The sequence below is a fragment of the Candida metapsilosis genome (assembly GCF_017655625.1).
Source record: "Candida metapsilosis strain BP57 chromosome Unknown scaffold2, whole genome shotgun sequence".
In the NCBI taxonomy this organism is placed as follows: Eukaryota; Fungi; Ascomycota; class Pichiomycetes; order Serinales; family Debaryomycetaceae; genus Lodderomyces; species Lodderomyces metapsilosis.
In genome coordinates, this window is record NW_027138160.1 from 444,870 (window position 1) to 463,714 (window position 18,845).

The window sequence follows — 18,845 nt, forward strand, 5'->3', positions numbered from 1 at the left end:
TTTTCTTTGACACACACTAACTAGTAGAATGGACACCACCCAAAATATAGCAATGCCAAATTTTGAGAACTGGTTGCCTCTTGTATCAATTCTCGTACAACTGCCTCTGTACTCAACCCATTGGCGATCAACTTATCCGATACAGCAAGCACAGCACGCCCTGCATCCGAACCGTCTTGCTCAGGCTGTATTCCCAGTTTAGCTTCCTCCTTTTGCAATCTTTTCTTTCGGATCGGCGATACGGTCCATGAATATAAAGGATCCCACCTTAATACATCCAATATGGACATGATATGATCCCGGTTCTCTCTCAAAACTCTCATTGTGTGTTGACAAGATATTCTAAATGTACCTTCAACCCCAGGAATACCGAACCCACTAACCACATCTCGTGTTAATCGAAAAGGAACCGTTTCTGGTATGGCCAATTGCTTCCCTTGATCAAACGCTACTCCTAGATCAATATGTATCGGTTCCCCATTACGTTTATCAAGTAAAATGTTGTTGCAATGTCTGTCTCCCAAACCCAATATATAACCCACAATGGAGCAAGTTGCAATTCCATGGGTATACTTAACTCTACTCTCAAACCATCTATCTGGGGTGAGAAAACAATCCTGAAAGAACAAATTCAAAACGGGCTTGATTTTGGCTTCAATTCTTTGGTACTCATGAAGTCTCTCGATTTTGTCTCGAGTTTGACATTGCCTCATGATATCTCTAGCTTTGTCAATCCTCATTTTATCATGTTTGATATGATATGGCTGTATTGCATCCAAAAACGGGGTGGAGTTTGGAACAAACTCTATAACACCCGATCTAGGTCCAAGTGGAACAGCATTGTATGTTCTTATAGATAACCCTCTCTTACTGCACTCCTTGTCTCTTGTAAATATATTTTGAACTTTACCAAACACTTGTTCCATAATGGAGTCTTGACGAAGATCATCCGTTCCATGCTTCATCAACATCACATGTTTCGATCCATCCGAAAGAACAAGTGTGGCAATTTTGGGTAAACTCAAACCTGTGGATGCAGTTGAAATTTTCTTTTCTATTTTCCAAATCACGGGTATGTGCAGGTAAGATCCAGTACAGTCAACTTTTAGTGATTTTGTAGGAGGAGGAATTTGGGGCAATGCATGCAACCAAAATGGTGAAAAATCACCAAGCTTGTCCAAGCTAATAGATTTGCCTTTTAGTCCTTTGAACTCAGCTAATCGTATGCACTCTTCACTGAATGTTTGAATAGAGCTAACCACTTTGTGCACAGAACTTGAGTCGTGTAACTTTTCCCACAATGATTCAGCCACAATAGCTTTGGAAACTAACAATGGATTAGCATCTTTCTGAGCCAATTGCTTATGCTTTTTTAAAGAAAACAACAAATATAAAGTGTGATACGGGTGATCGGCACACATTTGAAAGATCAATTTTTTCAAAGTGTATTGAAACTTTGTTTCCTCTTTCGTTAATCTTGATATCAACTGTGCACTCCAGCTTAGTAATTTATGCGTTGGCAATAAAAGAAGTTTCCGTTCAATCTTGTCATTGGTCTCATCGTCGTTTGATTGCTCCAACCACAAGGCACAAAACTTGTCTAAATCCTCTTCTGGAAAATCACTCATAGACATGGTCAACAAATAATACTCAATCGCCTTGACCACAAATTGTTTCTTGCTAGACCTTGAATACTCCAAATCAGCACACTCGGCTTTATATTGCAGTTTCAACTTGGTATAGAATTTGTTAAGCGAGCTTTTCTCATCTGAAGTGGTCTGAGAGGACTGATAGTGACTTTTCAATTCCCCAATCTCCTTCTCCTTCTCACCAACTCGCTTTTCCAATAGTTCAATTTGCTCACTAAGCGACTTGGATTTGTATTGCGTTTCACAGAACTGCGCTAAAAGGCGGAATATTCTAGATTGCTGCACCTGATCATCCAACCTTAGGGACATTTCTGCTGTTGGTAATACGTGGTTCTCCATCAAATTGGATGACAATTCCTGACGCGATTCTGACATCCATTCTATTGTCATCGCCTTGATCATGAGCTTGTCCACCTTCAATTCATTGTCATATATGTCCACTCCACCTGCATTATACAATTCTTTCAATATTAAAACAGGAACGTCAGTAATACCCTGCTTCCACAATGACTGAGCTAATTGGAACCTTGATAAATGCAACAAGTTCTGGTGTAAAGTACTTTGTGAATTTTGCAATCTGTTGCAAATTTTATCAATCAAAACCGTCGAAGAAACCATCTTTTGTTGCTCACCGTCTATCCTAGCTAAATTGTTATACAACACCAATTCCTTTAAGGAAAGTGACCAAAGCAGATCACTAGGAGTATGGGAAGGTGGTTGTTCAGCTAGTATCTGAAAGCTAGTCTGCTTTGCCAAAATGATGTTTTCAAATTTTTCAAAATCAGGATACTTTTCATCTAGATTTGACAACAGAGTGCTGTTGATTGTGTCTTCTATGGCAGTGACCGATGCCAATGATTTTAGCCATGTCAAAAAGTTGGCTTGTATGTCTTTGATGCCCATATGGGCTTCTATTGTATGCACGTCCATTAACCTTAAAAGAGACTGTCGGCAAATACTTTCGCCATTTTGAGGAAAGTCATGAATTTGTTTCAAAACTTTGTATATCAGTTGATGTTCATTCAGTTCCTCAGCAGGTACTGGCTGATCCCATTTCGACAATTTCCAGTTCCACTCATAAGAGTCATTGTCAGTAACAAACTGATCCATACTTTTACCGACTATCAGTGAAATACCCAACATACCCGCATTCGACATCATTGAAGAGAAGCCGTCTAAAAGTGGTACATCCAACTTTAAACTAGCGTCCAAATAGCCGCTACTGTACTGAAATTGAACATCAGAAGCACCGGTTCGAAACTTCAGATTCAATAAGTGATCCAAATTCGTCTTCTCTGGAAGAGCGTAATGTATATCTATGTCATCAAGTCCATAATAAATAGCTTGCAAAGTTGAGGAATGACTTGTTCCTAAAGAAGCTTCTCCCATCTTACTAGACACATCTTCAAATATCATTAATGCCGATTTGTACATTTTGCATTCAGTTGCTAGTTCGTGATACCGAAGTTTATCAACCTTGTCATAAACACTTGCAAATGATGAGTTCGAAGTGGTTTTCGAGGCAATCCTCACAGCTAACAAAATTCCAACAAAAACTTTTATTGACTCTCTTTTTGGATGCTTCAAGTTTGCAAAGCCATTCAACAATGCAACTACTAACTCTTCTCCTCTTGCTTTTACAAGGTCGAGATAAAAGCAAACAAAAGAGGCTATTGTCTCCAAAGCAAACGATGGAACCTTCACAACGAAAACGCTCATGACAGATCCTATGGCACTGAATGAAGCTATCTCTTTAAGAAACGCCAAACAGATTTTAGAGCACCAGTTGTTCGGATTTAGGTCAAAGAACGAGTCAAAGCTGTCGATCAAATCCAGGAGTGACATGTCAGCTATAGCATCATTGGGCTCATCATTTAATAATACACACGTCTTAAGCTTCATATTTTGAATATAGCCAGACATTGAAGTGTAAATTGGCTCAATGTTGACAACATGCTGTAACAGAGCCAGGTCCTCTCTTTCAATGTTAAAATATACCCCCAACACCGACTCTGCACAAGCGGCTTCATCGTATTTGCTCTCTTGTGCATACTTGACCAGCTTTGTCATCGGAATATTAAAGAATGATGAGTGCAGCTCCGTTTTGATTTCACTAGGAGTTTCGTATTCTTTCATTTCAAGTAAATCTAGCAAATTAAATGATGGTGTCTCGTAATAGTACTTTGATAAACACTTGGATATCCAGAGCTTGAATTGCTCTGAAAGCTGCGATAGCTGATCATTACCTAAAGCGAGTATATGTTTCAACATCAATAATTCAGTCGACAACCGTTCAGGATCCACCACACTTGAGAACAATCTTGATACAAAACTTATAGCATTGAAACTAGTTTCGTCACTCAAAAATTCCTCAATATCAGAAATTTGTAATAAAAATTGTTCACCTTCCAATTGCCTGATGGCAGCAATTATTAACTTATTAGCAGGTGAGACTGCACCACGATCTTCGATATCTCTTGCATAATTGCTCAACGTATTAACAAAATTTCGATACAAAGGATCATTCACATCATGCCGGGGCTCGATCAAAAGGGAGTTCAATAGAGGCGAAAGCGTGTCAAAGACATCAAAAAGCTCAGGTCCAATTTGAAATACATTTTCGAAAGCACCAAGAATGCGATACACTTCTGGTGATAATATTTCGTTTTTAAGTTTCGGCACCAATGTTTTCACAAGCAAGCTGAAAATGTTCGCCGATAATGCATTCTCCCCACCCATGACAATGACTAGTTTTATTCGACGTATCTCCAATATCGCTGCTGACAGATCAAGCTCTTCGTGCAATGACAATCCAATTCTTCTGATCAAAAAGTAGATCATTGGTGTTGACCAAAAAAAGGACGTCTCAGTATGATATCTTTCCACCATCTGGCTGATCAATTCAAGACCTGTGCGCAAGGATACGGCCAGTTCGGACTTATTGATTTCGACTCTCGAGTTTTGATGAATTAATTGAGATACAATCTTGGCTCTTGGAAGAAGTCTAAGAACCTCAACCTCGTCTGACATATTAAGTCTTTTTATGATCTCCAATACTATCAATGGGAGCTGTATTTTAGCCTCTTGTTTAAAGTTTATGAGGTAGCTCATCAATAATCGAAAAATACGACTTCCAATACCATAGTCGGAGCAGGATAACGGAAAGATCAATGATAAACTCTCAGAGACCAATACTTCCAGATCAATATTTCTCACACTTGCAATTGAAGATAAAAGCTCAATTGAACGATCCTCTGTTTGAAAATTCAACTCTGTTTGTGTTTTTGTTGAAACAATTATGGCAGTTATTTCCCGATAATTTTCATTCAAAAACATGGACAAGCTATCATAATTGAACAACGAAAACGGAAACGTTTTAATTGAATCAACTTTCCACCATTTTCGAAGCAAATCCACCTTAACCGTTTCAAAAAGCTTACGCAGACTCGAGAAATTGCACCTTAAGCAAAGCTCTTCAAAACCTAGCTTCAAATAAGGAACAAAAAATGAATACTTAGAGCACTCCATAAAATTGAACAAGGCCATCCTCAACACAGTAGGAGACGAAGCAGCCAACATGGAAAAAAAGTAGACGTACGTTGCTGCACGCTCAACCGATGCCTGTGGTATAACAAAGTAATCAAATAATTTAGAATACACTTTTTCTTGCTTGAAAGGATTACAATCTTGAATAAAGTCAAAAAATAAATCTATAATTTTTGATTTCATCAAGTTGGTTGATTCGGAAAATTTTAGAAACGTCTCTTCCATTAGCGAAGTTTGTGAGATGTGCATTTCATTGTTATGCTGCAAAAAGGTGATCAAAAACTTCATGTAATCCAAAAGTGAAACCTCCGTGGTGATATAGTTTTTACTCCCTAATGTATAGAGCCACTGAACAATGTCAAAACAGTCTCTGTGTAATGCATCCTCCTCAGTTGCATTCGAAAGTAGTGGAACTAAACGAGAAAGCACACGGGATACAATAGCCAACACCATCTCATTTCTCTCTAGTTCCTGATTCGAGAGGACTCGTTCACCCAATATACGTAATAATTTAATCAATGGCTGCTTCAGATCAATGGAGTGTATTTTCGGCAACTGCTCATCAACAATAAACATCAAAGCAACCAAAAGGTTATCAATATCAAAGTTTTCAACGAATATAGTCAACAGAGATAAAGTTTCAATTTCGTTGTTACCTGAAGAGCATAATTCCAAACGTTTGAATTTCATGAGGTCAAAGATTGGCGAATAGACATAACTTTGACAAGAGGGAGTCACAGTGGCAGCGGAATCAGGCGTGACGCTGCTCTCTCTTACCTCTGAGAATTCCAAATCTTCATCACTCAACCGCCTCTTCATCTGCCTGTTCGGTAATTGAAAACTCTGGACCACGGATCCAAGAAACTTCTTAAATGGAACCTTTGAAATAAAGCCGCTTGAGCCGTTCACATTCTCGGTGGCGTACTCTACCACCAAACGAATGACTTTGAATACATCGTCAGCTTTCATTTCGAATGTTGAAAAAGCTTGAACTCCAACTGTGATTTGATAGTCCAAAGTGTTCCAAAGTTCTTGCTGGCCCGATATGTAAGACATTTTTAGCAGTAGGTTCAGTAAAGTGATTAACCAGCTAAAGAGGTTCCCATGTGCAATTGGCTCGGCATTCAATTTACTAAAGGTGGAGACAATTTTCCCCCAAAAGTTGCAATTGGATTCAGAAGTGATGAGGGCAGTGACTTGTAAAGTTTTTTCTTCTTTTACCACAGCCCTTGGACGCAAGACAATAAAGGACTCCAACGCTTGCTGGTAAATTTGCAAATCCATCGGCATCCTGAACGGACCCTCATTGGCATTCGCAGAACCAATTGTGCAAGAAAATTCAGCATTTAACCCAGAAACCCAGTATATAAACTCCTCAAGGCAACATTGAAAAAGCATTCCCGAATTGAATGCGGCATCCCACTTTTCACACAACCATTCATCGATCTTCCTAACCAAGATATTCTTTTTCTTGATGTTAAGATCAATACATAATTTGTTCATTGAGTACCATAGCATAAATCCTTCATTATGAATTGATGGACCATTAACGCCTGGAAAATCTATTACCGATTCCAATTGTGTGATAATTGCATCGTCAACAATCTTGTTGACTTTAAAACGGTTCCGCAACACTAATTGAGCAATTAAATCACTTGCAAGATGACCATGAGGTTTGTTCACACCATATAGGGCCAATTCGAGGATTTCCCGAAGGCAGTCGTATCTCTTTCGCGGATTTAGCTCCGCAAAGTTCACCTTATTTAAAATTGATCTTGCTAACAACATAAGCCAAAAGTAGCCATCCTCAAATTCAACAGTCTTTATCAGACTTTGAAGAAATCCAGGAAGATCCAGTACCTCCGATATCGCTGATATAGTAAAGTCGAATGTGGTATTTGTTTTGTCACTTGCGCTAATGGAATCTTCACTCTGTTCCGCTTTTGGCTCAGGTCTCAAGTGTACGTCGAGCTCAAGATAAAAACTCATTAATGTTAGACTCAATAAGTGAACCTTGATGGTTGATCGGTACAGAACTAAGGATGCGCAAAAATCAATTATGCTGTATGAGCCAACCAAGTTGTTAAAAATAATATCCGTGACAAAGCCCCTGCTAGGTCTATCAGACTCTTGTAGAAACAGCATACTTTTCTTCATGTCAAAATAGGTTTTCATCAATTTCACTGTTGCTGTTGTGTACAACCATCGCCGAGGATCCTCACCCTTGAAGTATATCGTACCAAGGTTGAACCAATCGACATTGTTATTGGGGTCACAGAGGCCAATTGATTCAGACAAGTCTGAAGGAAGCATAAGTAAATAATTGAGCAATTCAATGATGAGTAATTCCATACTGTACACTATCTTAGGGTCATCGGCAGCACTAATTTGCGTTTCCACGGAATCCTCACAAACAAACGACAGTTGAATATCTGAATCACCAATGAGCTTGGGTAGATTATCCAAACACATGAAATTATGGGTTGTGGTCAAATTCAAAAAAATCAAGAATTGGTCTTGAAGTTTCTCCCATCGTGTTTTATGACAAACTAAAGTCATTTTGATACCCAATAGGATCAATTTATTGACAAATTTAAAGTCAGTAGTAGCTAGTGAAATAATCAGCTTGTTAAGGACTTTGAAAATGGTGATATGAAGAGGATGCTCTTTTTTGAACGCATCGACTGTCTTGTTCATCAAAGGTAAAACTTTAAAATATGCATCGTCTCGAAACAAGTGAATGCAGCTAGATGAGGTATCACAATGGAGTAGATTGCTCAATGCTGTCCAAATTTCTATCAAGACTTTTTCGTTGATACCACCGAAGGTCTGGGATATATCTTGCAATGATTGATCCGCTACGGTTACAAGAAATCCATAAACACTCAACCAATCCTTGCTGCTCAAATGGTCATTGACAAAATCTATCCTTAGTATGGAGGATATGAGTATGGAAAAATCGATCAAACATGGCCCCAAGGGCTGATCTTGAACATAGAACAAACTTTTAATGGTAAAGCATATTTCGAGATAGAATTTAAACTTTATAGGTAGTTTATCGGAAATTGATTTCTCAACCAAAAGTCTTAAGTAGTAGCTTGCTTTGTTTAATCGAGATGCTATTGATGCTTGTATAGTTGACTTGCTGTTTATAAATTGTTGGGCCTCGTGCTCAATTAGTTGAAAAATGGCAAGTATCAAGAGCCGCATTTGCTTCAGTGGTAACCTCCATCGCGAAGCGGTAATGATTTCAAGTTGCAGTAGTGCATCATTCTTATCTTTAACCTTAGGAGACTGTAGGAGTGTTGCCAATTGAGGAACATCTAATGCTGACATATGCTATAATCATTCGTTTATTATGGTTTCAATCGTGTGGAATTTTTTTTTCTCCCTGAAATTTGATCTTGCAGCCATAGCAGGGTAGGCCATGATGTCATAGATATTGTGCCGGCTGCCTGTCATGGTACACGGTTACTCTATATCGAAACACTTTTAGAACCATGAGCTAAAATATCACCAAAGTTAGGTTTGTAAGAGATAAGCACCATTGTCACGTCCCAATTGGGAAGTTTTCTAATGCAAACTTTGGTAGCTTGCGAAAGCATATAAAAGGTGACAACTTCTGCAAAACTTGACGGGTACTGAGCCCAATATTACTAACAATGCTACCCTACGTGATTGAATCGGGAAGGGAAGTTGAAGGGTTTGGATATTTGGAAGGCATATACAGCGAGGACAAGTTTGTCAAATGCGAATGTGAATTGTGCGAGTATTGGAGACAAGCAAAGAAACACCGTTTTAGGGCTATGATCCTTGGAATATTCATGCCATTAATATGGGTTTTTGAGATTATCAAACATGTATGTTACTTGTATACTGATCTAGTGTTGAAGCAGTCCAGTCGTGCTTCCATCTACTACACTAATGAAAGCCATATGCAGTACCATCGCATGGCAAGAGACAAGTTGTGGTCTTGGGTGGGTTACAATTTGATAGCTATAGTGATTGAATCATTGGCGGTGATGTTGTTAGTGATGACTGCTCAACCACGACCAATTGATGGAACATTCCTTGTTGAGTAGAGTGACTGCAAAAAAAAAAAAAAAGAAAAGAAAACACAGTCAAAGGATTATTTTGACTCCGGCTTTCGCGAAGTCAAATCTTTGTAGGTTTTTTCATCTCCACAAATAAAGATCAACAAGACCCTACCACTCTTTGCTCCTAACAGTACCCCTACAATGCTAACCAGAACGCTTTTATTATCCCAAAAGAGGCTCTCCTCGACAAGTTCGCTTTTAAAGACCCCATTGTATGAAGCCCATGTCAAGTTGGGTGGAAAGATGGTTCCCTATGCTGGATTCGAAATGCCAGTTTTATACCAGTCCCAATCGCACATTGACTCACACAATTGGGTTAGATCGAAAGCAGGGTTATTTGATGTCAGCCATATGTTGCAACACAATGTCACCGGACCCGATGCACAATCATTTTTGGAGAAAGTTACCCCAATCGATTTGAACTTGATCCCTGAAAACAGTTCCAGTTTATCAGTGTTGTTAAATAAGGACGGTGGTGTGATTGATGATTGTATCATTACCAAACACGCCAAGGACAAATACTACATGGTGACGAATGCTGGGTGTAGGGAAAAAGATGTCCAATTCCTTAAAGATGAATTGAAGGCATTCAATTCTGTGCAACACAATACATTTGAGGGTACTCTCTTGGCCATCCAAGGACCCAAGGCTCAAGAGCTTTTACAAAAGTTTACAAATGAGGATTTGAGTAAGATCTACTTCGGCCAGACAAAGTTTATCAAATTGGCTCCTATTTCAGCTACTGTTCACCTAGCTAGATCAGGATACACCGGAGAAGATGGATTTGAGTTGTCTATCCCATCAACTACCCCAGAAGAGGCAGCCGAGGCTTTAGCATTTTTCAACACTTTGGTCCACGACTATCCCGATGTAGCAAAACCAATTGGATTGGCCGCAAGAGACTCATTGAGATTAGAAGCAGGTATGTGTTTGTACGGCCATGAATTGACAGAAGAGATCACACCAGTTGAAGCCTCATTGACTTGGTTGATCCCAAAGACACGCCGTGAATTGAATGACTCTAGTTTCAATGGTGCAGCCAAAATCTTGAGTCAAATCAAGGACAAGTCTACTACACGTAGAAGAATTGGTCTTACTTCAAAAGGACCTTCTCCTAGGGATGGAAATAAGGTTTTCAGTGAGGATGGTAAGACGGAAATTGGATACATTACATCAGGCTCGCCATCTCCTACCAACGGTGGTAACGTTGCACAAGCTTATATTGATAAGAAAGCCAAGATTGGATCGCCAGTAAAGATTGAGATTAGAGGCAAATTAAGAGATGGAGTGGTGACCAAGTTGCCATTTGTACCAAGTAGATTGTATAAACAGTAATAAAATGACGCGTCAATTTTGCAACTGTTTTTTTTTTTTTCCAAAAACGTAAACAACGGTTAGCCCCTTTGTGGGAAAAAATCACGAAAAAGATACACCAAGACTAAACTATAGAAATTTACACATTCCGTAACCAGCTGTTTCTAACCATCACCATCATCTCAGTTCACATCAATGCCATCAACACCTTCACCTACAAAGAGGTCCGCTCTCTCTCCCAAAGTCTGCAATATCCACCCACAATCACCTCAAAGGAAGAGCTTTACGTCAAGTCCAAGATACAACAAATCACCACTCAAGCCGGAGTCAGAATCGCGTACCCCATCACCAAAGAAACGCAAGCCAGCTACGTCTCTTGGATTTACGATATGGGAGGATAAGAAAGACAACAGTTCTCATGATGTGGTAGGGACTCCCACCTCCAATAAACTTAACCATAATGACCAAGAAAACGTTCTTCAACCAAAACCAATATGCAGTAGAAGTGGAAACCGCTCACCTTTAAAAGATTTGAGCTTGAACTCATTCAAGGGCTACATCACAAGTAACGGAGTAACTACACAACTAGACGAGCTTTATCAACCAATCAACTTTGAAAATGAATTCAAGTCAGCTCACAAGTTTAATAACTTACCATCATTTGTAACACCGGTGAAAAAGAATAAATATTTGGTCAGGTCAGCACAAAAGAGTGTGTTTTCTAAAAAGCATGCCAGGTCGTTGTCAGCTGGTAAGAATGATATCAAGCGGGACTTGGTACAAAAGCCCAAGTTTGCTATACTGACGAGCTGAATTTGTACATGTTAATAGTTTGTATACCCAGCTAATGCTATAGCTATTGTTCGCAGAGACTTTTTTAATTGTGCACAATTTTTCACCTTGCTGGTTACTACTCTATACAATCTATAAAATTTTAAGCTTTAAAAGCTTTGTCGAATCCAGTAAAAACAAATCTGTACCTAACATCACCAGCGTGACATCTATCCAATGCCTTGGCACAGTTTTCTTCACTGATTGGGATTTCTTCAATCATTGGTCTAACATTGTGTTCAGCTGCCAACCTCAACATTTCTTTAACTTCGGCTTTGGAGCCCAATAAAGAAGAACCAAAACTAGCACCTTGTTTTAAGAATGTGAATGGACTAACTTCAAACTTGTCTTCACTTGGTGGCAAACCAACAGAGATGAACTTCTTGTCAACCTTTAAAGTGGACAAATAATCAGACAAATTCAATCCATCAATACCACTAGCACAGTTCAAAATGAAATCAAAGTGATCGTCATAGTTTTTGTACCAAGTCTTGTCTTCACCAGTGGCGATGAAATCATGAGCACCCAATTTCAAAGCTTGTTCCTTCTTTGAAGATGATCTTGAGAATGCAGTGACATTGGCACCCATAGCGTTGGCAAATTGCAAAGCCAAGTGACCCAATCCACCAATACCAATAATACCAACGTTCTTACCCTTGGCGTCTAATCCCAAGTTTCTAATCAATGGTGAAAATACGGTGATACCAGCACACATAAGTGGAGCAGCGTATGATGATGGCAAGTCTTCAGGGATTGCGAAAACAAACTTTTCGTCAGCAATTGAGTGTGAAGAATAACCACCTTGGGTGATGTAGTCGTTTGATCTCACATCCTTACTGTTATAAGTGGATGCTGATTGCTTACAGTACTGCTCATTGTCGGAGTTACACCTATTGCAATGACGACATGAGGAGGAAGCTGCACCAATTCCAACACGGTCACCGACTTTAAATTCGGTCACTTCCTCACCAACAGCAATGACTTCACCAACGATTTCGTGACCAACAACCAAGTTTTCTCTTTGAATTGGAGACCAATTGGCAGCCAAAGTGTGAATATCAGAATAACACAATCCACAAACTTCGTTCTTCAAGACAACATCGTGTGGATTGATTTGCTTTCTTTCATATGTTGCCAACTTTGGTCTATTCCAGTTCTTTGGATCAGAAACGGCAAATCCTTGAAAAGTATCTGGCACTGCTTTTGTCATGTTTTTTGATATTAGATTGAATTGATGTAATAATTAATCAAACTACTTGGAGGAAAGAAAAAAAAAATGGTTCCATATTTATATCATTGACAATTTCATACATCGAGTGGCAATCATACCAAACCGTTATGTCATTGTTGACATATTCCATTGCACAAAAGTATTTATCCGCAAAAGAAATTTTTCATGGCACAGCTTGCAGACCAGCCGAGATGATCCACAGTTGATGAAGATATCAAGCAAGAGAGGTTCTGATGATGGATGGAGGGGCTCATGAAAAGCTCAATACTGGGCAAGTGATCGCCCTCAGTTGGTCGTGGACCTTTAGTTACCGCCACTTTCTTGCGACAATTCGTCATTAATAGCCGAGGAAACAACGTTTTTTTGCTTATTAATTTAACTACTGCACGTGCTAAAGTGCAAAGCCAGTTTTTACCTCCGATGCATAAATGTCGGTCAATTTCCGTAATCAGAAGCTCCGATCTTACCCTTGTATCTTATCTTCGGGTGGTTCCACTTTCCTTTTACATCCTCTCGTTATTTTTGTTTCATTAAATAACGTTTCTAAAGTTTACGCAGATAGAGACACTTCTTCAAGGAAATGCATGGCTAGGACACGTTCTCAGTTGTAGGCTCTTAAACATATTCCCTCTTCACTCACCCAGGGAAATCAGATAATTTCAAATACGGAAATACTGAAAAGAACAGAACAGTGCCCTCAATACTCTCAATGAGCTGACCTGTGTACAATTTTTCACTTAGTGTGATGGCATAAATCGGATTAATTATCAGTTACCCAGTTTGATTTTTTTTCGTCACATTTAGTCACATGACCAAAAGTGACCAAGACCTAACCTCTTTTATTACACAAAGTAGTGCAATATTGCGAAAAAAAAAACATCGCTCGCTCACACAGTCTGGAGCTTCGCACGAAAATTTTCCAATAGGATAGCCAAAAGTGGTAACAACATCGTAACGATTTACACCTTATACCAAACTTTATATAATCAATAATGTCAGGATCAGGAGCTTCAGGAAACAAATTCCGTATGTCAGTATGTGACCAACCCTTTTAAACTGAATTTATCATCGTGATATGTCTTTAGATTGGCGTGTGAATTAACGTGTGATGTGAAAATTTACAATGGGATGATGAAACCATGTAATTGATCGTTCAACACACGAGAGAAATATAGAAACTATGAGTTCTTGGAAGTTTATTCATGGATATCACGAGCGATAGTGAGGACGTGATGTTCCCCGGAGCGGCCCATCACCTGTGAAACACAATTTAGGAAACTTTGAACTTCTTTTCCTCCTCCGTTATCATCTCACAACTTCACGCCAATTCTAAAGCTAAACTAAATGATCAATATACTAACAATTTTACTTGTAGTTGGCTTTGCCAGTTGGTGCCGTCATGAACTGTGCCGATAACTCAGGTGCTAGAAATCTTTACGTTTTGGCCGTTAAAGGTACCGGTGCCAGATTGAACAGATTGCCAGCTGCTTCCGCTGGTGATATGGTCATGGCTACCGTTAAAAAGGGTAAGCCAGAATTGAGAAAGAAGGTTATGCCAGCTATTGTTGTTAGACAAGCTAAGCCATGGAGAAGAAGAGATGGTGTCTACTTGTACTTTGAAGATAACGCTGGTGTTATCGTTAACCCAAAGGGTGAAATGAAAGGTTCTGCTATTACTGGTCCAGTTGCTAAAGAATGTGCTGATTTATGGCCACGTATTGCATCTAACTCAGGTGTTGTTGTTTAAAGAGGAGTACATAAATTGTATAATGCGTCTTTTAAAGTAAAATCTTTTATTAATTTTGATTTGTAAATAAATTTCTACTTAGTATCGCTTACGACAATGTTGATATCACCATTAGTGGCTGCAAATGGAGGCTGAATGTGTTCAATTGGACCACTTTTTATAGTTGACACTTCATCGGCAGATAAGTTTCGCTGTGAATTTGGATGGAGTGAAGCTTCTCCCTTTTGAGTGGTAGTTTGAGCGGCCAGAGTTTCATCATGTTCATTAGCCGTGTCCAAGCCACCGTTCAAGTACATTGGATGTATGTTTTTCTGATCAGGCTGCTCCTGCTGCGACTGTGAGTGCGACTGCGACTGCGACTGCGGTTGAGATTGAGCTTGTGCTTGTGGTTGAGTTTGTTGCTGTGACTGTGGGAGTGCTGCACCAGCAAACTGCGAAAAATAAGCTGATCCAAATGGCTGTGCAGCTGGCGAGGTACTCAAAATCAGTACCGGAGCTCCTCTTGGAGAAGTGGGGAAAAACTGTGGGTGCACTTGTTGTCCGTTTTGAGACTGCCGTTGACTTGCGGGCGCACTTGGAGTAATTGTGTAGTATTGTTGTTGCACGGGGTCATAGAACTGCTGTGCTTGGGCGCCGCCTTGAATGTAGTAAGGAACACCACTTGAAGGGGTACCAACATTTGCAAATTGCCCTTGTTGAGGGTTACCCCCGCTGGTAATCGAATCTACGGGAATTAGCTGGTAAGGTTGTTGCAGGTATCTTAACCCAGACAGCATACTCCCTGCCGGCTGTTGTTGATATTGAGACTGTGGTTGCAGTACATAGTTTGATTGCAGTTGCATTGTTTGATTACGACTTTCAGGATCATATCCTGAATGACTGAGTATACTAGCATTACGCTTGACATTATCGTCAGTTTCAACCGGAGTGATAATTGTTCCATCACTGTTTATCATGTTGGCAAGTCTTGGCGATTGGTTATTCCTTTGCGAGAAGGTGGATGATAATCTGTTGGCGTTTGCACTCGAAGTGGTTTGCGAAAGTGGTCGATATGAGTTACGAGTGCTACTTCTTTGCAACTTTGATGAATTGCTATTGACAGTTCTCAAAGATCTAGTGGGAGACCGAATTGAAGATGCCCTTGATTCAGCCTTGACTGCGGTAACAGTATTCTTGGGTCTCTCTGGTAAAGTTCTAGCTCTTGCAACTGGGGTAGGCAAGCTTGTCAATTTCTTGATGTCGTTGAACCAGTCAATCATGTCCTGATAAGTGTTTGTTCTGAAAACCCATTTATGTGTCTTGTGCATCAAAGCATTGGCCAGTTTCGAAGTCAAAATGAATTTATAAACTCCATTGATCTTCCCATCATCTTTTGAATGGTCACTAACGGTACAAGAATCCAAAGGCAACGACATCACCGGGTGAGGATCTTTCTTTCTATCATTTGATTTAAACTCATGAATGAATGAGCAAGTAAGGACATACCATGCACTGGAATAGTTCTTGAGGAACTTTGACCTACGCTCCAAGTAGCCTTCACGCACAGCAACATTCAAATTTGATTCAGAATTACGAATCACAAAATCTTGAAGGTGTCTCTTTGGAATATCCAAATCGATAAATGTACCATTCTTAACTGAAGATGTTGTTTGATTACCCACTGCACTGACGCTAAGATTATTAGATGGCAAGTTTCTCTCAATAAATGCATTCCATTCGAAATTGGTCTCCTTAGCTAAGAATCCATTGATGATATTTGGCTCCAAATAATTGGTAAATGTCAAATTCTCTTCTCTAATCATTTTGAGAAACAGTGATAAATAATTTTGGATTTCGGCAACAACGATGCCTTCCAATTGCTTACCAGCGTTTTGTAAATTAGCGTACGCATCATAAAGATAATTCTCCTCCACCAATTGTCTTTTCAATTGACGATCCAATTTAGTCTTTACCAAAAACGGATCGTATTTCCCTTGCTCACCATCAGCTTGGTGTAAATTGTGGCTAGTGTCCAATTTGTTTGCCCATTCTATCGCTTGATTGTACTGGCTAATCAACGATTTTGTTTCATTGAGCTCCTTGTTCAAATTGTTTTTGAAATCATTTTGCAAATTCTTAATCTCTTTAATCTTGACAAGCAAATCTTTTCTCAACTCTTCTAATTTAGGAATAATTATTGCATTAATCTCTTTGAGCGTTTTTGATGAATTGGTTACATTTTGTTGATGGTAGTGGAATAAAATGTCAGGAACATCTTGCACTGAACCATTCCCTATTGGTAAAAAAGACTTGGTGATAGCTTCCAAGTCCTGGCTGGCTGCATTTGCAGGATGGTTAGCATGCTGTGGAGCGGCAATAGACCTTGCTGTTGCACCGACAGCTTGTTGAAGTCTCGCCTGTTGGCGTACAATCTCCTCTTGAACACTAGCATACTCTCTAAAATAATTGAGCAAATCCTTGATGAATGCTCTCCAAGCCACAAATCTATTAGCCATCACCTCTGTGGGGTAGTCATTATTGCTCATGAAACTATAAGGTAGTGCTACCGTGAGTGGATTGTGCGAGTCATACGGCATCGTGGTGTCTTGCTCTCTTGTTGTTGTTTTAGGCTGAGTTATATGGGATTAATAAATAAAAGGAAAAAGGTATTATACTTTTGTATAATATTGATGAATATTTTTTTTTATAAAGGTTTAGTTCTTTAATGATTGTGTGGGTGTATTTGTATATCCAAGAAAAGGATGGGGTCGTAAGCGTTGAAACAGCTGTTTTCGTTGGTGACTTCTTCTTTTTTTCTCTCTCTCTCTCTCTCTCTAGCCTCGATTTCAAACTATTTTTAGTAAGTAAAATGGGGCGAAAGCGCACCTTCAGTGGGGTTATTTTTACCAAACGCAAAGCACGTTACAAAAATGTTGTAGAGAATCTGCCTACTACTACTACTTCTACTACTACTACATGCATAGAAAATGAACTAAACAGTGCAGATTATATTCCATTTGTAAAAAATCACGGAGATCCGGTGCAAAGAAAAAGCAAAAAAAAAAAAGAAAAAAAATGCAAAAGCGCTAAACTGGTAAATATCATGCGAGGTGCGCATATACGCTCAAAGCCATTCACACATCACCACTTATTGAACCTAGGCTTGGCGCAGGTATCCCAAACTTACCGCAATACTCCTCTGTTTGATTGTTTGGGAAATATTTCAATTCACCATCGTAATCAGCTGGTGCAATGATTTGGAAATTTCTCGGTATTATAAACTGTTCATCATTCATTTGATTCAACTCTTCCAATTCTTTTGCAACAAATGGGGTAAATTTTTCAAATTGTGATTGATCTCTCAAAACCTTCCTTGGTTCTATCAACTCAAACTCAGTTTTATGCTCGATTGCGTACCGTTCAATAACTCGATTGATTGCTATAGCTCGTCTGTCATAATACAATTCCTCGGAGTTTGAGGACGGGTGGGTGCTACCCTCCATAATGGGAATTTCCTTAACCTCAAAGTAGTGTCTTCGAGGACCATATTTATCCAACGCTAGAAATTGCGTATCATGACTCACATAGTCACTAGATTTGCTCTTTTTTCGTAGTTGTACTTCATCGTCGCTGCCTTCATCCAGACTGTCCATGTCTAACGTTATCTCATTGACATTTTTGACTTGTTTCAGCTCTGGTTTATTATGATTTACACTAGCTTCAAACTTGACATGTAAGTGGCCACTAAACCAGTACTTTGGCTTCAAGTGATGCAACAAGACTTTATTCAATGGGCTACCCAATTGGCCTCTCCTGATATCCTCAGTAAAGAATGGTTTCTGTTTGAGTAATTTCTCTTTGTTTCCGTATTGTTCTACTCCAACTGGCCAATCGTGACTCAAAACAATATCTGCATCTTTTTGCAAATACATTTTCAAAAAATTGGCCAATTTCTGATGATAGACACTTCTGATGGAGCTTGTATCAAACGGTAGTCTCTCTACTTGAAATGGCTTATTCATATATGTGTGTGGGTTGTAGATACCACTCCATCCGCAAATAGAAACCCCCTTGTAGTATACACTCCCAAATTCTCCAAGGTAATATATATTAGGTGCCACCCATCCGCCGAATTTCAATTCTTGCAAGTATGACGAAGATTCATGATTACCACCAATGAATATTGTAAGCACAGGCGCTTTTTTCTTGCCTGTGTAGTAAGATTGAAAATCTCCCAAACGACGATATTTTTCAGGCACATTCAACGCTTGATAATCAGCAGTGTTGCGTAGTGCTTGAAAGTCGCCACATATCAAGAGAAGCTCAGTAGATGAAGGTATGCCATTGTATATCTTTTGTAGATCACCGTGGCAACATCCTTCAATAGCCACTTTTACCGTCTTCATCGATGGATTAGAACAATTGTTTTACATAATATTTTTTTTTTTTTT

General features: G+C 39.3%; 8 protein-coding genes across 8 annotated transcripts; 4 read left to right on the top strand and 4 right to left on the bottom strand. All coding sequences in view use genetic code 12, as the record gives it.

Annotated features, from left to right (window-relative positions):
• Positions 1 to 20: 20 nt before the first annotated feature.
• Positions 21 to 8,531, bottom strand: TEL1 (DNA-binding protein kinase; the record flags this gene model as incomplete). Its single annotated transcript, XM_067690475.1, has 1 exon — positions 21 to 8,531. One exon carries the CDS (start codon positions 8,529 to 8,531, stop codon positions 21 to 23), a length of 8,511 nt encoding a protein of 2,836 aa, XP_067548936.1.
• A 326-nt stretch (positions 8,532 to 8,857) lies between these two features.
• Positions 8,858 to 9,277, top strand: I9W82_001701 (uncharacterized protein; the record flags this gene model as incomplete). The annotated part of the gene is made up of 1 exon (XM_067690476.1): positions 8,858 to 9,277. The coding sequence occupies one exon, from the start codon at positions 8,858 to 8,860 to the stop codon at positions 9,275 to 9,277; it is 420 nt and encodes a 139-aa protein (XP_067548937.1).
• Positions 9,278 to 9,433: 156 nt separating this feature from the next.
• Positions 9,434 to 10,627, top strand: I9W82_001702 (GCV1; the record flags this gene model as incomplete). The annotated part of the gene is made up of 1 exon (XM_067690477.1): positions 9,434 to 10,627. The coding sequence occupies one exon, from the start codon at positions 9,434 to 9,436 to the stop codon at positions 10,625 to 10,627; it is 1,194 nt and encodes a 397-aa protein (XP_067548938.1).
• A 174-nt stretch (positions 10,628 to 10,801) lies between these two features.
• Positions 10,802 to 11,419, top strand: I9W82_001703 (uncharacterized protein; the record flags this gene model as incomplete). Its single annotated transcript, XM_067690478.1, has 1 exon — positions 10,802 to 11,419. The coding sequence occupies one exon, from the start codon at positions 10,802 to 10,804 to the stop codon at positions 11,417 to 11,419; it is 618 nt and encodes a 205-aa protein (XP_067548939.1).
• A 121-nt stretch (positions 11,420 to 11,540) lies between these two features.
• Positions 11,541 to 12,647, bottom strand: I9W82_001704 (NADP-dependent alcohol dehydrogenase; the record flags this gene model as incomplete). The annotated part of the gene is made up of 1 exon (XM_067690479.1): positions 11,541 to 12,647. One exon carries the CDS (start codon positions 12,645 to 12,647, stop codon positions 11,541 to 11,543), a length of 1,107 nt encoding a protein of 368 aa, XP_067548940.1.
• A 1,013-nt stretch (positions 12,648 to 13,660) lies between these two features.
• Positions 13,661 to 14,415, top strand: RPL23A (60S ribosomal protein uL14; the record flags this gene model as incomplete). The annotated part of the gene is made up of 2 exons (XM_067690480.1): positions 13,661 to 13,702; positions 14,044 to 14,415. 2 exons carry the CDS (start codon positions 13,661 to 13,663, stop codon positions 14,413 to 14,415), a joined length of 414 nt encoding a protein of 137 aa, XP_067548941.1.
• A 74-nt stretch (positions 14,416 to 14,489) lies between these two features.
• Positions 14,490 to 16,991, bottom strand: SLM2 (phosphatidylinositol 4,5-bisphosphate-binding protein; the record flags this gene model as incomplete). Its single annotated transcript, XM_067690481.1, has 1 exon — positions 14,490 to 16,991. The coding sequence occupies one exon, from the start codon at positions 16,989 to 16,991 to the stop codon at positions 14,490 to 14,492; it is 2,502 nt and encodes an 833-aa protein (XP_067548942.1).
• A 537-nt stretch (positions 16,992 to 17,528) lies between these two features.
• DBR1 (RNA lariat debranching enzyme) lies at positions 17,529 to 18,800 on the bottom strand (the record flags this gene model as incomplete). The annotated part of the gene is made up of 1 exon (XM_067690482.1): positions 17,529 to 18,800. The coding sequence occupies one exon, from the start codon at positions 18,798 to 18,800 to the stop codon at positions 17,529 to 17,531; it is 1,272 nt and encodes a 423-aa protein (XP_067548943.1).
• Between the last annotated feature and the right edge of the window lie 45 nt (positions 18,801 to 18,845).